This window comes from Wyeomyia smithii, chromosome 3, assembly GCF_029784165.1.
Source record: "Wyeomyia smithii strain HCP4-BCI-WySm-NY-G18 chromosome 3, ASM2978416v1, whole genome shotgun sequence".
Taxonomy (NCBI): Eukaryota; Metazoa; Arthropoda; class Insecta; order Diptera; family Culicidae; genus Wyeomyia; species Wyeomyia smithii.
Genome location: NC_073696.1, coordinates 168380670 through 168405785, shown reverse-complemented (window position 1 = coordinate 168405785; position 25116 = coordinate 168380670). Strand labels below are relative to the sequence as shown.

At 35.8% G+C, this 25116-nt stretch overlaps 1 protein-coding gene across 3 annotated transcripts in view; it reads right to left on the bottom strand.

Moving 5' to 3' along the window:
• Nucleotides 1–24872, bottom strand: part of LOC129726464 (lipid scramblase CLPTM1L) — an 89145-nt gene extending 64273 nt beyond the window's left edge. For 2 of the 3 annotated variants that reach the window (XR_008728345.1, XM_055683176.1), the window contains exon 1: nt 24553–24872. Coding sequence is in view for 1 of the 3 variants with exons in the window: in XM_055683176.1 (XP_055539151.1) it covers nt 24553–24803 (251 nt within the window). In the remaining 2 variants the exon portion in view is untranslated. Of the gene's footprint in view, nt 1–24413; nt 24481–24552 lie in introns of all 3 variants that reach the window. The other variant, XM_055683178.1, reaches the window with a different exon arrangement.
• Between the last annotated feature and the right edge of the window lie 244 nt (nt 24873–25116).

Sequence of the window (25116 nt, the reverse complement as noted above, 5' to 3'; positions counted from 1 at the left end):
CGAGTTTAAATATAACTTTTTAGTTTTTTTCACGCAATTTTTCAATTCAATTCGAAATTTGCCACCTGTTTTTGTGAGAAAGGTACTACAAATACACTGAATTTTTGAAATTATGTTCAATGACGAAACAAACAAAAGTGGTTTTGTGAAAATCGGTGAATATTTGGCTGAGTTATAAATTTTTTAAGAAAACCAGAATTTTTGGCTTCTATCCCACAATTATTTCGCGGTGCTATAAATGGTGAAAAAACACAAGAACTTCTGAAGTGACCTAGTGTAGGTTGTAGATCTTGTTGAGTGTAACATTCGCTCATACTAGAAATTTTCCAAACACCCTCAAAATCTGAAATTATGGTCAAAATACGGTTTTTTGGACCACAGGGCATACATTTTTTTTAACTCAGTCATTTCTCAACCGATTTTTAATATTCAGGCAGTTTTGGAAAGAAGATAAACAGAGCTTTCAAAACACTACTCTACTGGTTTGTACTAATATCACTAAAACATGTTGAGTAATTTGAGTTTAAATATAATTATTTAGATTTTTTCACACAATTTTTTGATCATAGCTGGGTTTTGATCATAACTTCAAATTTTAGGGTGATTTGAAACTTTAAGTATGCGCGCTATTAACACTTGACTAGAGCTATTACCCACACTAGGTCACATCAAAAGCTCTTGCATTTTTTACCATTTGTAGCACCGTGAAACAATTGTGCGTTAGATGCCAAAAATCTGGTTTTCTCAAAAAACTTATAACTCAGCCAAATATTCACCGATTTTTACAAAACCACTTTTGTTTGATTCGTCATTGAATATTATTTCAAAATTTTAATGCATTTGTAGTATCTTTCTCACAAAAATAGGTGACAAATTTCAAGTTATGTTGAAAAATAGCATGAAAAAGTCTAAAAAATTATATTTAAACTCAAATAACTCAACATGTTTAAGTGATATTAGTAAAACCTGTAAATGTTTTGAAAGCTCTGTTTATCTTCTTTCTAAAACTGCCTAAATATTGAAAATCGGTTGAGAAATGACTGAGTTGAAAAAATGTATGCCCTGAGGTCCAAAAAACCGTATTTTGACCATAACTTCAGATTTTGGAGGTATTTGGAAAATTTCTAGTATGAGCGAATGTTACACTCAAGAAGACCTACAACCTACACTAGGTCACTTCAGAAGTTCTTGTGTTTTTTCACCATTTATAGCACCGCGAAATAATTGTGGGATAGAAGCCAAAAATTCTGGTTTTCTTAAAAAATTTATAACTCAGCCAAATATTCACCGATTTTCACAAAACCACTTTTGTTTGTTTCGTCATTGAACATAATTTCAAAAATTCAGTGTATTTGTAGTACCTTTCTCACAAAAACAGGTGGCAAATTTCGAATTGAATTGAAAAATTGCGTGAAAAAAACTAAAAAGTTATATTTAAACTCGAATAACTCAACATGTATTAGTGATATTAGTACAAACCAGTAAATCTTTTGAAAGCTCTATTCATTTTCTTTCCAAAACTGCCTAAATATTGAAAATCGGTTGAGAAATGACTGAGTTAGAAAAAAAGGTATGCACTTAGGTCCAAAAAACCGTATTTTGACCTTAACTTTTTTTAAATATATAACTCAGTCAAATATTCTCCGAACCACTTTTGTTTGATTCGTCATTGAATATTATTTCAGAAATTCAGTGTATTTGGAGTATCTTTCTCACAAAAACAGGTGGCAAATTTCAAATTAAATTGAAAAATTGCGTGAAAAAAACTAAAAAATTATATTTAAACTCAAAGAACTCAACATGTTTTAGTGATATTAGTACAAACTAGTAGATGTTTTGAAAGCTCTGTTCATCTACTTTCCAAAACTGCCTCAACATTGAAAATCGGTTGAGAAATGACTGAGTTAAAAAAAAATTGTATGCACTAAGGTCCAAAAAACCGTATTTTGACCATAACTTCAGATTTTGAGGGTGTTTGGAAAATTTCTAGTATGAGCGAATGTTACACTCAACAAGACCTACAACCTACACTAGGTCACTTCAGAAGTTCTAAATCGCTGTAGCACAGTGTAATCAAAATACAGGCCCCGTTTGATTTTGCCAAACACGACAGGCAGAATTTTCCTGTTGCCAAGATTAAACCATGCCAAAAATGATCGGTTCTCTTTTCATGACTTTTTTCATAGATATTTCCACCAATGAACTAGTTTTAGTTCCGAGTCGTTTGAGGTGTCGCTTGATGAATTGAGGCTGACGACCTAGATACTTGATATTACTATCCGAGTAATTAGAGGCTTAGTACTGCTTAGATCATGATCATTATATTACCGGCACATGTTCCGGTCATATCCCAGGAACCGTTTTACCGATTCCGGTCATCCGCTTCGGCAGAACCAAAATACCCTTCTTTTGGAGGATGTTCAGCTTAAATTGGTTGAAATAATCAAGAAAACTAAGAAATGTGACTAGACATAATCGCTCGTTTTTGGCACATGTGTGCCAAAATCGAACCGTGCCAAAAGTAAAACGAGCTTAAATCAAACAGAGCCTCAAAGGGAAATATAAAACTATTGTATTCCTACGTCAACTTTGCGGTCGTGTCTTGGATACTATCCTCCTACTATTTTGTATATTTCATGTGCTTTTTGTTTTCTATTTTTCAGGTTCTACAATTGTGGATTAAACCACACTGGATATTTGTTGGTGTTTGTTCGTCTTCTTTTTTTTAGTTTAGTTTTTTAGTTTTTTTTTTAGTGGTACATTTTCTGATATAATTTGATTAATTATTTCATAAAATTTTTGTACTTCTTCGTTGACATTTCCTTTTTTACAAATTATACTACGCCAATTTATTATGCGAAGTCTACGTTTGACTTGTTCGAAGTCAATTTTGTGGTATTCCGGTACATCCTCGTACAGTCGCTAGGGTACGAAGTGTCATTCATTACTATTGAATATTCAATTGCTGTGTGGAATGCTTCATTTTTCCAGATGGTATTCAATAATGCATCTACACAGAAGTCTTCAGTGCAGTTTGTGAATAATAGGTCTAAATATTTTGTTTGTTTTTGACATGATTGATTTGATATAGACCGAATTCTGAGGATTTGCCAAAAAGATACTGCAGTGTTTCGTTTTCGCCTACGACTTGGAGTAAGATAGATTCATTTTTAATGTCTACAATAAAGTCTGCATTACGTTGGTTGAAGTCGCCATAGACATGCAGTTTTACTTCTGGTTTCATGTTAGACATAATAGATTCTAGAGTTCTGAAAAATAATTCATACGAATGTTTATGAGCATGTTCCGGTGGAAAGTACACGAAACAGAGGATATGCTCTTCGCCAGCAATAAATGCTTTGGCCCATACATGTTCAAATTCTTCATATTTGTCGGATATTATTTCTTCAGAAGTAAAGTCTACATTAATGGCAATGAGGACTCCACCGCTACTTCTTCGCTTCTTACGCTTCCGTCCCAGCTACTTTCAGTTCCTAAAATTATTTTAAAAGATGACAATAGATTTTGTTGAATTTCTTTCATTTTGCTTGGGCTTTTCATGCGATTGAAATTTTGACATTAGATAAAAATTTCAGTCGCATTCTGTCGAGGAAGCGAAGAAGTGTTAGTCAAGTTGTTACTGTGGTTCCTACACAGGCAGCGAGGAAGTGTCTTTTGCATATTCCTTCGCGTTTCCACAGGAAACGGTTGTCGGTCGAAGTACAGTTGGTTATTCCACACTTTTCCATAGCACTGATTAAAAATTGTGACGCGGCGAGTATGAATTGTCGAGAATAGGTTAAATACACGCTGTAGTGCGACGGTCAAAGATTGTTTATAAATGAGTAAATTGTTGCTTACGTGCACTCGCGATGTTGTCAAGGTGTAAAAAAAAAATTAAAAATACAAGTTAATTGCGGAGCGAAATGAAAACGCGACCGCGCCCGATGGCTGTTCGCGGAGAAAAAGGGAAATGTATGGGAAAGCTTGACCTTGGAACTTTTCATCTTTTTTCACCAATAAACAGTAAAGCAACAATGTTAAACATTATATCAAACAATTGTTACACATTTTATCTATTCACCGACATATAAATGACTAAGATGCATGAAGTCGTTCGCTCGCTATAATCGTTTGAAATCTGACGCAACATTTGCCAGTTTCATTTTCAATTTCACAAAATGTAATCTAGTATAGAAAACAAAGACGTAGTCCTACTAAAAAAAAAATGTCTGAAATGCAGAAAACGTCAAGATCTGGTGTTATTTAAAAACGGGAAAATCGACTTTCTGGGACTTAAAATTTTTTGTGCTGCGAACACTCATTTCACTTGTCCTATTCTCGTTTTCACTTCACTGTCAATCTCACTACACGGAGATAATGGGGCTTATTACGGGAGTCACTTCACGGTGAGAACGAAGTGAAAAAATCTCACGGTGAAAAAAGACGCGTGCAAATCAAATGGGAATCACTTTCACCGTGCCTATTACGGTTGTCACTTCACCGTGAAGTGACTCCCGTGATAAGCCCCAATGTTTGTCACCTCACTTAAGGTGGAATCGGGAATAGGTCTCGAAAAGTGAAGTGAGCGTGAGAGTGAAATATAGGTTTTTATTACGGGAGTCACTTCCAGACCGATGTCATGGTAACAGTTTCCTGTAGCCGCCGCCGATGATGATGGCGCTACTGTTGGAAATATGGTCATAAGCTCCGTTCATTGTGCCGCATGTGTTACTGTACGGATTTTTTGCGTACTACTAACTATATTGAATGTGTTGAAACATGTTTGAACGTGACCATTTGTGTCCTGCACAAAATACATAAAACGTTCAAAACAAAACAATCGTTTTTCGCTTTCTGCATTTCTTTACACCACTTGTAGCAACTGTTGATCTCGCATGGACGGTGCTTAATTGGCTGTTTCGCAAGCACTGACAGCCTTTTGACGTATAATCGAGCCAGAGAAAAGCGGCTTCAAGCGAAATGTATGGGGATGACGTTCGTGACAGGGATGTGGTCACTTCACGGTGAAATCAGAGTGAAGTGAACAAAATTCTATTACGGAACTCACGTAAGTGAGAAAAACGTCGCAAAGTGACATCTGCCGTGAAATCTGGGTTATTATGAGTGTCATATCAGTGAAGTGAAAACGGAAAAAGCGACGTTTTGTGTGGAATTATTTCACGACCATTTTGAACGGTGAAATGATTCCACGAAGATGAAATAAGTCTGCGAAATTGATTGATTTATGATCTAATGATAAATATTGGATTTATTTTTTAGTAGCGAAACGAATCACAATTTAATCCGTGCCTTAAAGCGGTCAAAGTTTCAACTTTTTGCCCGATGAAAAAATCTAGTGTGCATTTCATGAAATTCTCGATACCGAAAAATACATTTTTTTTTTATACCAGATGTCTTAGAAATGCAGAAAATGTCAAAATCTGGTGTAATCTAAAAATAACAGAAAAAACGACTTTCTGGGACTTAGAAATTTTTAAGCTGGGAAACAATCTCATTTCACTTGTCCTTTTCTCAATTTCTCTGCACTGTTAATCTCACTTTACGAAGGTAATTTTTGTCTCCCCACTTGAGGTGGAATCGGGAATAGGTCTCAAAAAGTGAAGAGACTCCCGTTAGAGCAAGCCCACCAGTGGCTAAATTGAAGTTTCTAAAGCTAGTTTGGCAACTCCCACCATAACGCGGCAACCGCACCGAGCGTTGCTATGTTGGTTTGGGAAATAGCAATCCCCACCTCGGATAGTAGCGAGTTATTAAATTTGGCAACGCGATAGCAACGTGCCGCATCGTTGCTATTTGCTGAATAATGTCAAACTGTTGTTTGTTTTGTTGTGCTCGATAGTAAATGTTCGTAACAATATTATGAAAATAATGAGTGTTTCGAACATAATTGGTCGGCCCCGGAAGACGATACGCTTTGCCTTGGTTAAACACGTCGTAGGACGCAAGTATCGGCGTGAACCAGTCTATTTTAATTTCGATTGAGCTGAAATTTTACACAGGGTGTTTTTTCGGGCGGGTAAACATTTAGTTTTTTTTTTTTTTTGAAATTCGAGATGACCATTTTGGTTGGCACTCTAATCTACACGAAGCATAAAGCTCAAGTCCTCGCAAGATTGGTCAACCATGTCATTATTTCAATAAACCTGGAAGGTTTGAGTGAATTGCTCGGGAGTATTACCGACTATTGCTGCTGACTCTTTTGAAGGCATGTTAGTCTCAGTTTCCCGTTGCGTCCGTTGTTGAATAAAAAAACCATTTTTTGCATCTACAGCTGTTTTAATCTTCGAAAACAACGTAAGACGAATTCGAAAACGGCGTCGGAAATGGTCATCGGTTTAGACCGGTGTTTCCGAAAAAATACTACATGGTATACAGCCCTAGGGTTGTATGAAATGGTGACGTGGGACTAAACACTGTAATTAGAAGGATTTTTAGTTACAAAGGTTACAGAATTTGCAGAAAGCAACAATTCGTTTGTTCTGTGGTTTAAGTATTTTTTTTATACGCAGCCTCCCCATTTTTTTTTTTGGAAATATGTTGAACAACACTCGAAAGAACTTCGATTACACTTAACGATATTGTGTAGGGGAAAGTAGGTAAAGGCGGACACTGCGGGTAAGATGGACACTTTTAATATTTCACAAACTAGAACGTATTATGATAGTTGAGTGATGCGAATACCTTCTTTATAGTGTGTTAATGCTTTTGAGTTGCATTATCGGTTTCCAGCAAGCAAACTGTCAAATTTGTAAGAAAAACAATAAATATTTTCGTGAACGCGCAATTTGATGTAATTTTTATTCCACGGAAAATAGTAAAGTGATTAATTAGTCTTTCCTCGGTTTTCTAGTGAAAATCCAGCAGATTTTCGATGTTCCGATGAAGAGCTACGATCGTTTGAAAAATTTACAACCAGGTCGGGCAAGACGGACACACTAAGGTAGGGAAAGATGGATACACGGATTTTCCAAGAATTTTCACATGTAGCATCTGTTGTACAGATGTTCACAAAGTACACCTGCGAGAGAAACCAGCAGATATTAATCACTTAGCAGTTAGAACAGGACATATAGGCGGAGATTTTTCGCCTTCATCGAAACCCATCCTCTCAAACTGTTCACGTCATGTATAGATGGACTCTAATAACGTAGAGTAATGTATGGCCATCACTCAACACATAAATCAAAAGAATACTTAATGTACTACATCTTTTTTGTGAGTATCCACCTTTACCTTCGTAGTGTCCATCTTACCCACCCCAAGTGTCCGTCTTTCCAAATATCTTAAATACCAATATAGTTCACTTACGTGAGATTATGAAGACAAATTGAAAATGACAGAAGCGTTAGTCACCTTTTCGACCGCTAGGTGCGCCACTTCTGATTTTGTTCTACACGACCTGCAAAAAGAGTAACTTTTGACAATAATATTACCCTAATGGGTACACTGAAAAAAATGCACATTTTATTGTGAAGTGGACTCGGCTGAATATTTTATAATAATAAAGTTCGCCTATGTATGAGGCAATCATTGGGTGGTGTTCCACGGTTTGTACGTTTGTCGACCTCAGACAATATTTTGAATTGTAAGATGGCGACTTCCAGTGACTGGAAAAGAAACGAAAATGACCAAATACCACCTAATATGGATGTTTTTTCAACCAGAATGACGCTCAGAGGCCAGAAATTGTCTCTGAATACCATTTTGAATTCCAAGATGGCGACTTCCGGTTTCTGAGAAACAGCGAGATATGACCAAATATCACCCAATATGGGTATTTCCGAAATCGTGATGATGCACTGAAACCACAAATCGACCTCAGACAACATTTTGAGTTGTAAAACGGCGACTTTTGGTGACTGGAAAACTGCCGAAAATGACCCAAAAACAACCAAATATGGGTGTTTCTTTAACCAGAATGATGCTAAGAGGCCAGAAATTGTCTCCAAATGCCATTTTGAAATCCAATATGGCGACTTCCGGTTCCTTAACAACAGTGGCAAAAGACCAAATAACACTCATTATGGGTATTTCCGGGATTGTTATGATGCACTGAAGCTACGAAGCGACCTCAGACAACATTATGAATTGTAAGATGACGACCTCCGGTGAATGGAAAACTACCGAGAATGACCAAATACCACCCAATATGGATATTTCTTCAACCGATCGATTTCCATCCAATATAAGATGCTTCGATACCAGAATGATACACAGGAGCTAGAATCGACCACAGACACCATTTTTAATTCTAAGATGGTGACGTCCGATTCCTGGAAAACAGCCGAAATGACTCAATAACACCTATTATTGGTGTTTCTTAAACCAGAATGACGATCAGGGGGCAGAAATTGTCTCCAAATGCCATTTTAAAATCTAGGGTGGTGACTTCCGGTTTTTGGAAAATAGCCTAAAGTGACCAAATACCACCCAATATGAGTGTTTCTTTAACCAGAATGATGCATGAAGCTAAAAATTGACCTCAGACACCATTTTGAATTGTAAGATGGCAACTTCTGGAAAACAGCCGAATACTACTGCATATGAATATTTCCGTGATCGAAATAATGTATAGAAGCCAAGCATTGACCCTGGACACCATCTTGAATTCGAAGATGACCACTTTCAGTTTCTGGAAAACAACGAAAATAACTGAATACCACCCAATATGAGTGTTTTCGGAATAGAGGTGATGTACTAAAGGCAAAAGTCGAGGATGTTGTCATTCCGATAAAACCAATAATTTCAAACGATATAAACAAATCGCAAGAAATCAATAAATTTGGAATGTTGAAATTTATTAAATTAAACACAAAAATAGGCGGGACGAAGTTTGTCGGGTCAGCGAATAAATACATCAATATTCTGGTTAAAGCAAAGCTGCAAGTGATGAATACGAAGATTAGAACTGGAGAGCATAAAATTCGGAGGGATAAAAAAAAAAACAAAAAAATTCTTTCAAAACGAAGAAAACTAAACATTAAATAATAGTTTTTGCATAACAGTTGTTATCACTAATTATGTTTGTTTTGTTGAATATCTTTTGTATATAATATAATAAAGCTTTTAAACCAATTACAACATTATATGTATCCATACTTAAATTGTTAAATTGATAGCTAAAAGTTGCACAACAACCATATACGACTATTGACAACCATTGTGCGGTTTCTTCTTTTATCTTTTCCACGAGGTAATTGAAACATTCATTTAATTGTACACTTCGTGGCCTGATTATTGAGCTTGAGCTGGACGACCGCACATTTCGTAGTTGCTTCCCGTTATGGATCTGAGCTAGTGAAGTTACACAGGGAACCACGTATATGGCAACTTGGAATTAGTTTATCATTTACACGTCGTGGCCTGATTATTTTAATATTTCTTCTTCGTGCCTCGATAAGCTACATCTATTATATTATCCATATTTAACTCCCGGAATGGTGTTAGTTTTACATACAAACAATATACGCACGAAGTCTGCAACATATTTTTTTCTGTGAAATTATGAAATTGAGTCAACTAAATCTAAAATTGAGTAAATTCAGTTTCGTGTGTGAGAATGTCAACGCTCACCAGAGATGCCAGATATACAGACAAATCTGTATTATACAGACTTTCTGTGTTGCGATACTGACACGCATAAGCCTACAGATTTTATACAGACATTTAGTATAATACAGATATTACACAGATATCTGATATTCTACATAATGGTTTCACCAGTATACACAAAAAAAAACGAACACAAAAACCAAAAGTCACTGTAGCCGTTGCTGGAAAAAGTGAACTAGGAACTGAACACTTTGCTGAACATATTAATCTTGCGTTTTTGAGAGTGAAATCATGACAACGGGAATCGAGTCAGGCTATCGGGGTTTTTATCGGCCCCGTGGGCACTAATCTGCCTGTTTCGCCCCCAGTAACAAACAGCTGATTGTCTCGATCGATTGCCATGCAGGTTATATTGGTGAAAAGACCGTTTGTTCTATTCGGAGCAATATCCAACGTTAAAGAATTGCTTAAAATGTCCCAAACCTTGAAGGTACTATTTTTATAACCGCGAGACTTCTGCCATCATGTATCAGTTTAGCTACATTACGACGAACGACGATTTTAATCACGGGAAAGACTCTTACTTCTATGTGTTACTTAGATTTAAAAGATAAATTAGTTATCGATTAATCGACCAACTATGATAGACTCGAAAAAGAACAATCAAAACAAGCAATAAAACAAAACAATCTGACAGGTCGACAAATAATTAGATATCAATGTATCGGTAACTTTTTTTCGCAGCGGTATACAAACTTATACAGACATTTTTATGGATTATACAGACTTGCCAAAAAAAAGTCTGGCATCTCTGACGCTCACAGAAATTCAACAACAATGCACAGTGGTACAGTGAGGCAATGTAGGCGGACATGAGTTTTGAAGTAGAATACTTCTCTTAGGAAGTTCGGCTACATAGGGATGTGAAATGAAAATCTAAAACGGAAGAAAAGTGAAAAATATGTCCAATTTCAAATGCTAATAAATCGGTTGATATTCGATGTATTTCCTTCGTTCTTGCAGCATTAGATTGGAAAATCTTCTAAGATTCTTCCCAAAATAAGATAATTGTAATTTTATTATTCACACTAATGTACTATTGAAAATAGTCAAGCCTTGTCAAAACGAAAAATTCGACCTCTGATTGGTCGTTATATGCTTGCTTCCCAAGCACGGTCGAAAGGATCATATACCTTGCAATTGAAAACATGCTATTTGGCCCATATAAGAGCCTGTTTCAGCCGGAGCCGCTCATAATAGTTCTAGACAGCGACAACAGCAGTCGTCCTTCCTTAGTAGCAGCACTAGCCCTGTGGTTGGTCACCACGTCTCAGGAGCAACGCGGTTTTTCTCAGCGTGTGTCGCCAGACAGCCATTATTCCCCCCGTGTTGGGGCAGCATGAAGATTGCAATCCGGAAATAGTGCTGGGACTATCCGGATATCCGACCTCGGATATCGGATATCGGACAAATATCCAAAATCCGGATCAATCGGATATCCGGATATCATCCGACAGGATATCCGGATTTTCGGATAGTCGGATACCCGGGTATCTGGATATTGTATCCCAACATAGTTTAATGAGAATTATGTGAATAAATACTTACGAGAGGATGGGGGATTGTGGAAAAAGCCATTTTTCGCGTTACATTTCATTTGAATGGGGGGTCAGAATTCGTGAAACAGATCACTAAAAATCGCGATGTCTATTTTTTTCAAATAAGTATTAAAAACTTCAAGAGTTTCATTCGGGAAGTTGTTTTTCCAATTTTTATAGAATTTGAGTAAATTTACAAGTTGTTATTGTCATTTGAAATTTAGGTCAAAATTGTTTTTAAACAGACATAGCTTTAAAAATATTGCATCGAATTTGATGAAATTTTCACAGCAGATGCATCCTGAGTTGTAGTTTACGAAAATATTTTTTTTGAAGAAAAAAATATTTTTTTAATAGTAACTATTTAAAACAATATGTTGAAAATCTATGTTCTGGGGCACTGAAAAATCTGAAAAAAATCACAAGTATTTTTGACAAAATTTCGAAACTACTCTGAAAATTTCGCGGTGGTGATATTTTTTGATCAAAGATATGGGCCTTCAAAGTTGCCGCAACGCATTTTTCAAGCGACCTGATTTTTCAAATGTATCTTGTAGGATTTTTTCTCAGCTTTCCAATGGTTGTCTCAGAATTAAAATCGGTGGTTGCAAACCTGTTCAAAAACGCGTTTCAATGATGAAATTCAAAATGGCGGCGAATCCAAGATGGCGGTCAAACTTTTGAATACTCCACATGAAAGCCCTAGATGTTTTCTGTATAATGAAATGCTGTTTGTAGAGGGTTTTGGGACAAATATTTGAAATATAGCTCGATAAAAATATTCGATTTTCACTTTTCTAAATATTTGTTCACCCCTTGGCGAACAAGGGGTCCACCAAATGTAACAAATTTATGTACAGTTATTAATTTTTTACTGCGTTTAATCGAACTAAAATAAAAAAATCAATTTTCAAACACCTCGTGTCACTAGTGGCCTGGTTTCAGCGAGAATTGCTCTGTGTAAAAGTATTCTACTTCAACCTTGCGGTCGTGGCTTTACACACAACCCTCCTGTGATTTTTTTCGATGCGATTTTGTGGTGGTAGAGTAAAATTTTTTTCTAAGAGCTTGTTTTTTATATTAAGTCTATTTTTATGTGCAAATGAAAATTAGGGTGGTCCTGAAATTGACTAAATAAAAAAACTAACTTTTTTATTTGCAGAAATAAATGTATACATTCATCGGTACAGTTGTAGATCAACTAATTTTAAGCAACTTTCGGTATTTCTTCACAATATTTAAACAATATTTTTCGCGTAATTTTTCAAAAGGACCTAAGTAACAATGAGAGATTCTCTCCTCTCTCACTTTGTTTTGTTATTTACGTCGTCATTATAAATATTTTCCAAGCTTTCTTCCCTCAATCGAGAGATTGTGATACTGTCTTACTTACTATGCATTGAGTGTCATGAAATATGGGAAATATAACATAGTTATTGATCAAAGAGAAAGTAAACAAAGAGAGTCTCTCAATGTAAGATAGGTCCTTTTAAAAAATTACGCGAGATTTGTTCTTTCAAATGATACCAAAAATTATTATTTATGTTTGCCCTAAACGGAGACATCAATATATCAAAAGGGCCTATTTTTAAAATAGAAATAGTGAAAACTCTTCATCTGTACAATATATCGACAATGTTTTTTCGTCAAAATTGGCGTATTTTTGATTAAAGTTACCGAAGAAAACTTTGTTTTTATATTTGAATTGAAAAAATAGAGCGAAAAGACTGTTTTTGGAAACCAAATTTGATGTCTACAAAAAAGTTTTTTTTACAAAGTTACTTAGAATAAGTTGGTCTACAAGTTTGCCAAAGAATGTTTACAATTATTTATGCAAATAAAAACAAGTTAGTTTGTTTTTATTTCGTTGATTTTAGGACCACCCTAATTTTCATTCGCACATAAATAGAGGACTAGGACTATGTATAAGAAAAAACTTTTTACAAAAACTATGGCTTTAAACCGCAAACCAAAATCGCAACGAAAAGCTTATGTCCGCCTAAATTGCCTTACTGTACCACTGTGCAATGAGTTTAGTTACCTTTTTCACCACAAGAGGGGGTGTTCCCTGTCTGTCTTCACGGAAATATATGGGAAATTCGAGAGTGAACTATATTGTTATTTTAAGATATTTGGTCTTTCCCAACCATGTCAAAAAACAGCAATTTGTAGTCTTATTTTTGAAGACCCAAAACACAGAAAACTTGGAGGAAGTTCACTAATACCGAAAATGATTATGAAAACAAATGACCTTAAGTTTCAATTTGTATGACTACTGCGATCTAAATAGCAATACCTAAGTAATTATTTAGATTAAACCTTAGGGTGTCCGTCTTTACCTACTTTCCCCTAGTGTTTTTTTGTGCGAACAACATTTATTTAACAAGGCACAAGCGTGTAGTTGTTATTGTAGAAGCACCAAGAATTTCTCGCAATGCGTCTGAATCAGGATTAACTCTATTTCCTCATAAACCAAATCCAACAATACCTACGTTATCATAATGCATAATTTTGTCCTATTAAACTCTGATCAAATTAAATTTATTATATAAATCTTATTATGAAAATAATTTCGAAGCCGTTACAAAGGTTCACTCATAGGGAAATATAAGAAAACATGTTGAACAAAATAATCAACAAATTCCAGCGAAAAATCATAGCAATCAACAATTGCAAGGAAATTGAAATTCGAAATGATTAATTTCTGTTTTTTGTTTGACATTCTTTTTTCATTTGCCAACAATTAAATTCACTGTATTACGAAGACAGTTAATATACGTAAAAATGTTATTTGTTAAGTTGAAAACAAAGATATATCATCTAACAATGTTGAAATATGAACAAAAATTCTGAATAGATCCTAGTGCGTCGACAAAAAATTCAGAAGCATTCGCTGGCTCTTAAGCTTCTATGAATTTGTACTTTCAGAAATCTAACCTTTCGATCACGATCATTTAGTGATTATCGAAAATAAAATGCAAAAAAAATCTTATAACCGTTGCAAAGATGCTCAATTCTTGTTGAGTAGTTTATTTTTTTCTAAGATAACCATATTCATGAGATAAACTTTTAATCACTATCAATGCAGCAGCATTGCAGTTTTTCCCCGATTTCACGGAAATAGAAGTCGTGTACCACTGCAATGATAGACGACGAAAGACCAGCGGCGCTTTGCTCCACATAATATGTATATTATACTGTACGGTATTGTTGCTTTTACCAGCATGTTTTCTTTCAAGACAACAGTTTTCATTATGCTCTGACAGCAGGTTTAGAAATCGTTCAAGTAAAAGGCTCATTTCAAAACTTTTCGAAAGATTTTTTCCTTCGAGACGTCAAATTAGTCTAAGTTCATGGAAGCAGACTTAAATTGACCTGTTGGGGACGGGGGACCTCTGTCCATTTTTTTTTTGATATTGAAACAGAAAATATCACAGGGAATGGTTGGTGTCCATTCACATCGTCTGTGCTAGGAATGTTCGCGTGTGATTGATTCATTGTTCGCGTAAATTTTCTTGTAACTTTTTATCAATTTTCACCGTTGAGCAGTGAAATAATAATGATGACTAGCGTATTATAAAATTGTTATACGTTTTATCTATCCAACAATATATTGGTTATTGTTATCCATCATGTGGTTATGCTGTTATTATCGTTTGAAATCTGACGTAACATTTGCCAGTTTCGTTTCCTATTTTACAGAATGCATCCCAGTATAGAAAACAAAGACGTAGTCCCACGTCAAAAACATTGTTAAAACGCTGGATGGCAAACTTCCTCAGCATAGCGGTCAATATTTTACCGTTTTCCAGGCCACCCCGAATCTTTCCAAAAATTCTTTTCATACTCGCGTATAAAAAGATTTGTTTCGCGAAATCATTTTCTTCGTCACTAGAATCAACCAAATACTCGAGAACAATTTCCGCGTTCTACATTTAAATTTTGTTTGGCTGCAAATTTGCAAATATTAATAGCAAATTGTAGGAGTATAATAGTTATTGAAGGCAACGTTGCGAAACGTTCCACGGTCTAACGCAATTACTTTAATTAAACATACAGGGATAAAAAAAACCATGCACGCACAAACGGAGAAACCTGCAACAGAATTGTGTTATCGATAATTTGGGAGAACGGAAACAAAGTTAAAACAGAGTTGCTTGAAATGAAGGTGATATTTTATGATGCAGAAATTGAATGAATTGGTAATTCCCAATAGCAACGACCGGTGCGAACATCGGTTGCTATCCAAAATAGCAACGGCCAGCGTTGTGAAAATAGTAACTCAAATGGCAACTCACCGGTGCGCTTGCTCCAATAAGCCCCTATATGTCGAAATCACAGTGATGGTTTGGATGGGCACTGAGTCAAAGAAAACACATATTGAATTAAAAACCCAAACCGAAATCCGCAATTGGGTTTGAAAGTTTTACATGGGTTTTCTGATTTTTCTGTATCAGCTTAAAGAGCGTAATTTTCTGGGCAAAACGTGATTTTTATAAAATGTTCATCGTTGCCCTTCGTTTTTCAAACGAAGAATAAAAACCTGCTCAAAATGTGTTAAATGATAGTTTGATCAATACCGTACATGGGCGAATTGTCATTTAACACATTTCGAACAGTTTTTATTCTACGTTTAAAAGTCCAAGGACAACGATTTTTTTTAAAATCACGTTTTGTTTTGTTGCACAACTGCACTTCGTTTTGTCATTTCGTTTTTTGGTTGTCTGATCAAATGTAAATTTTCTCGACTCAGTACTGGGACACATATCCAACAGAAGTCTTATGGCAACACGGCCAAGTAAAGTCGGTCTTTCCAATCGCGGTTGTTTAATCAGTGTTTTAATTGTGTCAATTGATGAGATTGGGTGCTAAAAGAACTACAAGTGCTACTTCACAATGTACGGTAGTATTTAAAATTAAGGTGTAGTGAAAATAGTTGAAGAAATAAAGTGAAAAGTTGATTGAAAATTGCAATATAATTGGGAGTGGTAGCCATTACGCGCAGCCCCAGCCCCAGCATACAATGGAAGTATTATTCAGTAGCTTCAGTAGTATTTGTGCAATGATGAAAGTGGTTCTGTGAAGGGACATCGTGCGTTGGTGCAACATAAATCGAGCAGATATGGTTTTTTGGGTTAAGTTGGTGAAGAAGTTAAAGTGTAAAAAATGAAAACCGCGAAGAATATACAAGCAAGCAGCAATGCTATTATGGTTGCTGTAGTGTGGGTGTAAAGGCAAAGAAATAGTGATTATATGAACATCAAGATGATTCAGTTGTTCGGAAATGTACTAGAGGATGACTGAAAACTAGAGGATGACTTCTGAGCAAGATAAGTAACCTTTGGTTTTTCTTTTTCGAGGTATTTTATTTGTTTTGAGATCGCAAGCACCAAACGCGGAAAGGCGGCGGAGCTATCCATGAGAGATTCGTTTTCAAACTCAGTATCTACTTAATCAATTTAGATTTGTGTGCGATTGTTGTTTTGTTTTCTCTCATTCAATTTGAATGGCAGAATGGAAAGTGTGCGTGCTGAGACTTGAGGGGCTCAGACTGTAGGATTGTCGCGAGTTTGTGATTTCTTCTGTTTTCGTTTCTCTTTCTCTTTGCAATCGTATGTTAACGCACACAATCTTTTTCCATTCGATTCGGACGGCAGCAGCCTAGCAAGAGATAGTTTTATTCTTTATGCAGCTTCGAACATGTCGATTCTGTAGTTCTCTCACGTGCGTGATCACTTGCAGTGTGTTATGGGCACGGGCAGGGGGATGATCTCGTTTATTTGTTGTGTTACAACATTTAGTTTAATTTTTCTACGTTGCATCAAGTTGTGTGCGGTGTGCGCAGTGAACTGACGTCAACAGAGGTACTTTATACATCCTGCCTCCGTTGTTAATTAGCTTCTGCTCAGTTTTATGCCATTGTCTTATGACTTTTCTAGCTTTTGAACAAATTTTGAAACACATAGAAAATTTTAAATTATTTTGATTGCGATTGTTTTGGCATTTTGTAGACCAACTTAAAACCTTGGCATGTTCGATATGCATATTGCCATATTTATAAATTTTCGAGCTATGAATGCATGAAAATTTGCCAGTTTTTTTGTTTTTTTTTTATCCTCTGTAGGTGTATTTGTTTAATTGAAGTGGTAGGAGCAGGTGTGCAAAAGAGTAAAGGAGTAGATGTGAATACACCAGCATCTCAGTGTTACAATACTGCGATCAGGGACAACCATCAGGATTACTTGGATTTTATACGGTCATTCAGATAAGTACCAGGTTAAACAAATAAATAATTGATATCATCATTGTATTGAATAGGAAAGAGCTGGTCAGTCTGTGCACCGGAGGGGCGTCGGGGCGCTCGCCGTTGTGGCGACTATCTCATCGAAACGGATAACGGCGTTGTGTGTCTAGGCGTCTCTCTGGTGTATAGGCTGACTAGAAAGAACGCAGTTTTTAATGCGTTTGTGTGCATCAGTTGTGTACCGGTTGAGTGAGACAAGATTAATTTGTTTGCGTGTGTAGTGCGAACTGTTGCCGTTTTGTCGTTCGATTGCTCGGCGGTGGTGTGTGTGTTGACGCTAATGGGGCTGTATGCCAGTGGAGTGGTGGTGAATGAAGAAAGGAATATTGAATGTGTGTTTCTGTGCCTTCGGCACGCAGCTCGTTGACATTGAGCGTGTTTATGCAGTTCGCATCGCTGGGATTCTTTTGGAAATTTTATTTTTATTTTGGTTATGTAGAAAAATAGAACTGGAGATTGGCAGGTTTTTCTAGGGACTGGTGGGAAGGGTTAAGATCTATATACTGTTTTTCTGCTGGCGATGTGTATATGTGCAGACTGTTCGTCATCGTCATTGGCGTTTTGATAGGTGTTCGGATAACGTGATATAATTTTGCAACAGTGGCACCATGATTGGTTTGATACTTTGTCAATACGTGCTAGGCCTCTGCCAGGCTGGGTGCGGGGGGCGGCGCGGGCCGGTTCGCCGGGCCGTGGGTTAGTGTATAGCCGTAAGTAGAGCGCTGCTTTTCGCGTTTGGCCTGGCAGAGGCCTTAGACTTTTGGTTAGTTTGTATTTCTGCATTTTCATGTTCTTCTGATTTTGAATGCGTAGAACGCGATATGGCTTTACATGTAGTATAATTACAAAGGCTGTTCGCAATCTCATCCATAGAGTATTGGCGTAATAAGAAAAAATTTCCAATAGATACATAAGGTTTTCTACTAACCGGTTTCTATTTTTTTCGATTTGTCTAGCTCTTGATCGATTATTGATTATGACCAATTCTTATTTCAGGGTGACACGAGCTCACGACAATTATATCCTGATTGTGGCTAGTCTGGCATTCTGTGCATAAATTTAAGGCAATTTGGTGAAAATATATGTTTTTTTTTTTGAAATTTTACGGCTTTGTGTGCACGAAGATCCGCCAGTTTTGTCTGAAATCTTATGATTCAATTTTTTCGATTTTTCTAGCTTTTGAGCAGAGGTTTTTGTATACTATGTCCCAATTATGACTAGCTTGGCATTTTGTCGACAAACTTAAGATATATATTTTGGTTAATTTGCATATCTGCATTTTTTAAACTATTGGGGATTTGGATGCATGAAACTTTGCCAATTTTTCTATTTGATAGGCAACACTCGCATCAACAGCTAATAGAGAATCGGCGTGAAATATCGTACTCCCGAGCGTCTCCGTCGGTAGGCGTGGATTGAGCGGTCGTGCATAATGCTTCGGTGTAAACGCGTCTCCGGCCCGGGAGAGTTCTGCTCATATAAATGTTTTCGAAATGTAGTGTAATATACCACACGCACCTGTGCGTGGCTCTAATAACACTCTATCGTTTATTTCTGCTTTGAATCGGTTTCAAATCAGGAAATCGCTTTTCAAGAATAGACGAACAATTTACAAGAAACGTCGTTAGTCGACCTGTTAAGCTCAAAGCCAGATGTCCGAGTCACCGAATATCTAGAGACTTCGCGTCGATACATTTCATGAGGTCCTATTTTCTACAGATTGGTTATAACCGTGTCATAATTTTCGGTATAAAAAGGGTCACTTCACGAAGAAGTGATAGGAGTAGCGAGCCGTTAACGTAGGCTCAACTCTCGTAGCTTTCGTAACATTGTGTAGTCAGCTGAGATAAATCAATGAGAGATACGTTTCGGTAGTTGCATAATGACTTCATAAACAGATGTTCGAATATTTGAATCTGTCTTGATTGAGTCATAGGTCTGGTATCCTCGCGTGCGCTTTATTTTTGCGGTGTTACATCATCAACCGGAATGAGTTCGGATCGCGTTATGATTTCCGTAAAAGATATAATGAACTCGTACGCGCGATATTTGTTATTATGAACCCGGTACTAGAAATCAGCGCATCGTTTACCAAAACGAAACCTGCTGTAAACCTTACCCTTCTCTCCAACAATCCAGTGATTTCTCGTGGCAGTGCAGAGGTGTTCTCGGCTTCCAATGAAGCGAGTATCATGTCAACATATTCCTATACACACTCCTTCTTTGACCTGCATTCGGATGCGGCCGGCGCTGGTATTGCCTAATATAAAGTTTAAGGTCACCAGTTTTTACACATTGAGGATGAATGTTAATCCCAAGCATCATCCATTGGTTCTCTGTGTAATTACAGCTGATCTGGCAATAACGGAGTAGCAACCGCGGGCGGTCAATCATGCTCATGCTCAGTACTGGGACACATATCCAACAGCAAAATGTGCCGAAAACAATATCGATAACGAGTTCTCTCAACTGTTAATCGAGTTGATCGAGACCGCATTAGCCCCACATGCTAGCATGCGATATTGTTGTTTGTTGATTGGTCGTTATATGATTGCTTTTAATATTATTATTAAACAATTACATTCATCTGACAAAGATAAGTCTTAATAAACTAGAATTAAAACTAAAACTAAACCGTCACAGTCTACGGAAAGCATCTAGGAGAAACACTTTGATTGGCAAGTCGAAATCAAACAGCTCGTATACTTCATTTAATTATCCAAGCACGGTCGTCAGAACTATAGACCTAGTAATTCGGAATGTACTATTTGGCCTATATAAGAGTCAGTTTTAGTCGAAACTACTCATATCAGTTCTAGGCAGTTCTAAACTTAACAGCAGCAGCTGAGACAGCGGATAGAAGCAGCAGAAGTGGTATCACCAGTGATATTGGCAGGGCCAGCTGGTACAGCGGCCCTTCTTCTAGTAAAAGCTGCCTTTGTGCTGCAGTGGGCAGCATCAGTATAAGGTACATTAGCAGGCACTTCCTCTGTTAAAAGTTGCCGTATTTTGACAATACACAAGCGTTTTGGAACGCTGGCATTCAAAAGGTATCGCCGTCAAATTTTCAGTGTAAGAACAGCTTTCAGCTGTGCTATCAGGCAAATGCCTCAATCCTCTCTGTCGAGGTAGCACACGGATGTGATCAACATTATATCCGATATGAAATTGAACAAAAATTGTCCTTATAAGGACAACAAACAAATTATTGAAGACTTAATGTTTTCTCTTTTTGCGCTAGAAATAAAAGTAGAATGTTATTATAATCTGCATGCACTCTGACTGTTGAAACATGTTCGCATTGTATAGTGTTTGTTCAGTGATCAATTCCTCTTTTGCACAACATTTTAAACATATTCAATACAAGTAATATAAATTTTAAACACATTAGATACAAGTAATACAACTTATGTAGATCTACGTCATCCTCACCTCCCACAACCTTTTAAAATTTTATATCATTGTCCTTAGATTTTTAAATGAAGAATCAAAATTGTTTAAAATTGCTTGGACGACAGTTGATACATGGGCAAACCAGTAGCGTAGCTAGGGGGTGCGGTTGGTGCGGTCCGCACCAGGCCCACCACTCAAAGGGGCCCCAAAATCTTGCGAACACCGACACCGACTGACGCCGAAGTTGAATGTTTTCCGATCGCAGAAAACATTCGAGACAACGTGGAAACACGTAACAAAGGAGCGATTTTTTGCGATGCTGAAAATGCTGCCTAGGGTATTTGTTTAATTATTCATCTCATTAGACCGACGTTCACGAAGAATGCATGAAGTAAACACCAGATTTACACGAAATCTTTGAACAAATAAACAAAATATGATTACATGCTCTCATAGAATCGCTTAACAATAGAAATTTGGTAAACTTAGTTAGTTTTATCCTGAATTTTGTAAAACAAACCATTTTTCACAACATTCCCATACTCGTCTGAAAACCTAAACCACTGCTTAATTATTCATATCACGACGCACCCATATTCATCACACAGTTAATCACTTTGTTAATAAACGTTGCCGCGTACCGTCGTAGTAGGTTACCTAGGTATCCGCTGTAGTTGTTTACGCGCAAATTGGTAGTCTAGGTATCCACTGTAGTGCTGTCGATTTATGTCAATCATGTAGAAATTATTCAAATTTCAAACTTGTTTTTGGAAATTTAAGGTGAACATTTTGAAAGTTAAAGTATTCTTAGTGTAGTGAGTGATTTTGTTTAGTGATCAATAGAAAATGTAGTTCGCAAATGATGAAAAAAACTTCAGTTGGCTGCTGAATGAATCCCGTTGTAGCCGTATAAAGCAATGCACAATGGTCCAGAAACCGAATTTAGGGGGAAATTTGGGTCTAGAGCTCTATAGCAACATTTTAGAGAAAAACTTTTTTCTACAAAGTTGTTACATATGATAAAGCGCTCATTGAAAAATTATCAAAAATTAGGGTGACCAACATTTTCGATGCAATCAAGTATCTAACTTTTTTATCTTTGTTGATAGAAGGAAAATTTGTTCTACAATGTTATAGCTCCATTAGTTTTAAGTAACTTTGTAAAAAAAAGATTTTCTCTATCTTTGAAAACAACCGATTTATATTGAAAAAACATATTTTACGCTCTAACTTTTTTATTTCATGTTTCATCTCAAAACTGCCTTTGAACGACTTTTAAAGCTTTTTAAGAGAAACAATTTGCAATGCTGACATCGTTAATATCTCAATTTCACTCAAAGTTATTAATATTTTTCATCAAAATATATGCATTTTTCATTTGTATGTCATTCATTTTGGGGCAAACATAAAAAATATCTCTTGGTCTCATTTTAAAGGGCATACTTGACTCTATAAATGGAGGAACTTTCAGAGATATGTTTTTTTTTAATTTGATTAAATTCAATTTAAAAACAAGACGAAAATTTCAATAATTTTATACATTATGCATATAAAAGCACCCAGATTTATTTTTTGGTATTTTTTCTTATAACTAGACGTAATCACCTTTAATTTGACCTAAAAAGAACGAAAATCGATCAACTGGTTCAAAAGTTATGAATTTTTTTAAATAAAATACATCGAATATAGCCGCTTTTTATGGTCACCCTATTTCGGAGCTAGTCCCCTTAACAACCCAACGAAACAATACGGGTTTGATTATTTTCAACATAGATGCATCCCTGCTATTTTGAGCACAATTGAAGCACTTTGCGTGACCAACTTCGAAATATGGTGACCATAAAAAACGACTGTGTTCGATGTATTTAATTTTAAAAAATTCATAACTTTTGAACCAGTTGATCGATTTTCGATCTTTTTAGGTCAAATTAAAGGTAATTACGTCTAGTTATAAGAAAAAATATCATAAAATAAATCTGGGCGATTTTATATGCATAATGTATAAAATTATTGAAATTTTCGTCTTGTTTTTAAATTGAATTTACTCAAATTAAAAAAATAACATATCTCTGAAAGTTCCTCCATTTATAGAGTCAAGTATGCCCTTCAAAATGAGACCAAGAGATATTTTTTATGTTTGCCCCAAAATGAATGACATACAAATGAAAAACGCATATTTTTTTATGTAAAATATTAATAACTTTGAGTAAAATTGAGATATTTACGATGTCAGCATTGCAAATTGTTTCTCTTAAAAAGCTCCAAAAGTCGTTTCAAGGCAGTTTTGAGATGAAACTTGAAATAAAAAAGTTAGAGCGTAAAATATGTTTTTTCAATATAAATCGGTTGTTTTCAAAGATAGAGAAAATCTTTTTTTTTACAAAGTTACTTAAAATTAATGGAGCTATAACATTGTAGAGCAAATTTTTCTCCTATCTACAAAGATAAAAAAGTTAGATACTTGATTGCACCGAAAATGTTGGTCACCCTAATTTTTGATAATTTTTCAATGAGCGCTTTATCATATGTAACAACTTTGTAGAAAAAAGTTTTTCTCTAAAATGTTGCTATAGAGCTCTAGACACAAATTTCCCCCTATATTTGGTTTCTGGACCATTGTGCAATGGGTAGATTTCGTTTTCTTGGTTAGATGATCGAAATAAATGAGTTTTTCAGTGTAGATGCCGGACTATAATAACAAATTCAGAGATTTTAGGTAAATTTTTGAGGATTCTACTTCATGAGATATCTAAAGTGAACTAATAAGAATCCATTCCATGAATTAGTTGACTGGTTTAGTTAGAAAATATGCGTTTTTTTCTAGTTTGCACTTGAGTTTTCGTTTTATAACTATGAGCTGAGATGAATAATGGAACAGTTCTCTTATCTGTGTTGCTGTGTATCTAACATAAAACAGAGCGAGGGAAATAATCAGCGTTCACGCGTGACTATATAATTTCTGATTTTGCCAATTAAAAAGCACGGAAAGTGAGTATCTAAATTAACCTTATTTTGGATTTAGCGGAAAACGGAATATATAAATATAAAAAAAACTAAATTTTTTGTTTCTCTCAATTCCTTTTATGAAAGAAAAAACTGCCCAGTCATTTTCATTGGGGGCCCACATTTTTGTTACCGCACCAGGCCCATCAAACCATAGCTACGCCACTGGGGCGAACTGTCGATTTAGCATTCGAGCAGTTTAAATTCGTGATTTGAAAATTACAGGACAATGGTAAACAATTTTTGAAAATCACGTTTTGCTTAGAAAATGCAGCTCTTCCAGATGATATAAAAAACTGAAATAGCTAAACAATCCGATTACCGCAAATGAGCTGGAAAATAAACAACTTTAAAGCCTTGCACAGTGTTGTGTTAGCCACGTTTCATATAAAATCAAGATTCTATGTTCTAGGTGTGAAACAAATTAAAGAACATTTCTAATCAATGTATTTGGATTCGGACTACGGTACGAAGATTTATTTTATAAATATTTTATATCTTAAAAAATTGTGCCTAGGTTAGATTTCTTTGTTTCATACCAGATGTCGCTTTTGAAGAAGAAAAATGTGATTTGCGTTTTATATTGTATTCCTCATGCTGTTTTTCCTGTTTGAAATCGAGGTTATACCACATTCAATAACACATATCTATTAAATCGGCTCATACGATCTTTTTTACCTTTTCAGACTGTTGTAATAATGGAATGGTTTAATGGTATCTACTTTCGTAACTGCACTGCTTAAGGGATTACTGTTTGTTGACACGAAAAGGGCAAGTTGTAGTTGTGGGTTTGTAGATAGATATGATTGAAAACATGGCTTTTGACTGCAAACCGGTATTTTAAAAAGTTTTAGCAAAGTATAAAATGAATGTCCTATATAGCACAGGAACACTGCACACATAACAGTAGAAAAACTTAAAATCTTCATGATAACGAAAATATACTAAACTTCCACAACAAATGTTTAACGTCAAGTTCGATCAAAACTCAAAACCAGTGTTGCCACATTCAAGTAACAATAAAATACAATGTAGTTAATAATGATATTAACAATTCAACTCATAACTATTTGTCGTGTAACAGTTTATTAGTTCAACCGAAATTAATGGGTGCTTCATAATCTGTAAACTAAAAAAATTGTTTGATGGGAAAAGTACATATAGACATATATCATACATATGTTTGTTTAACACAATTACAGGGAAATAAATGATGATTTTGAGAATGTTTTGAAAGGTTTT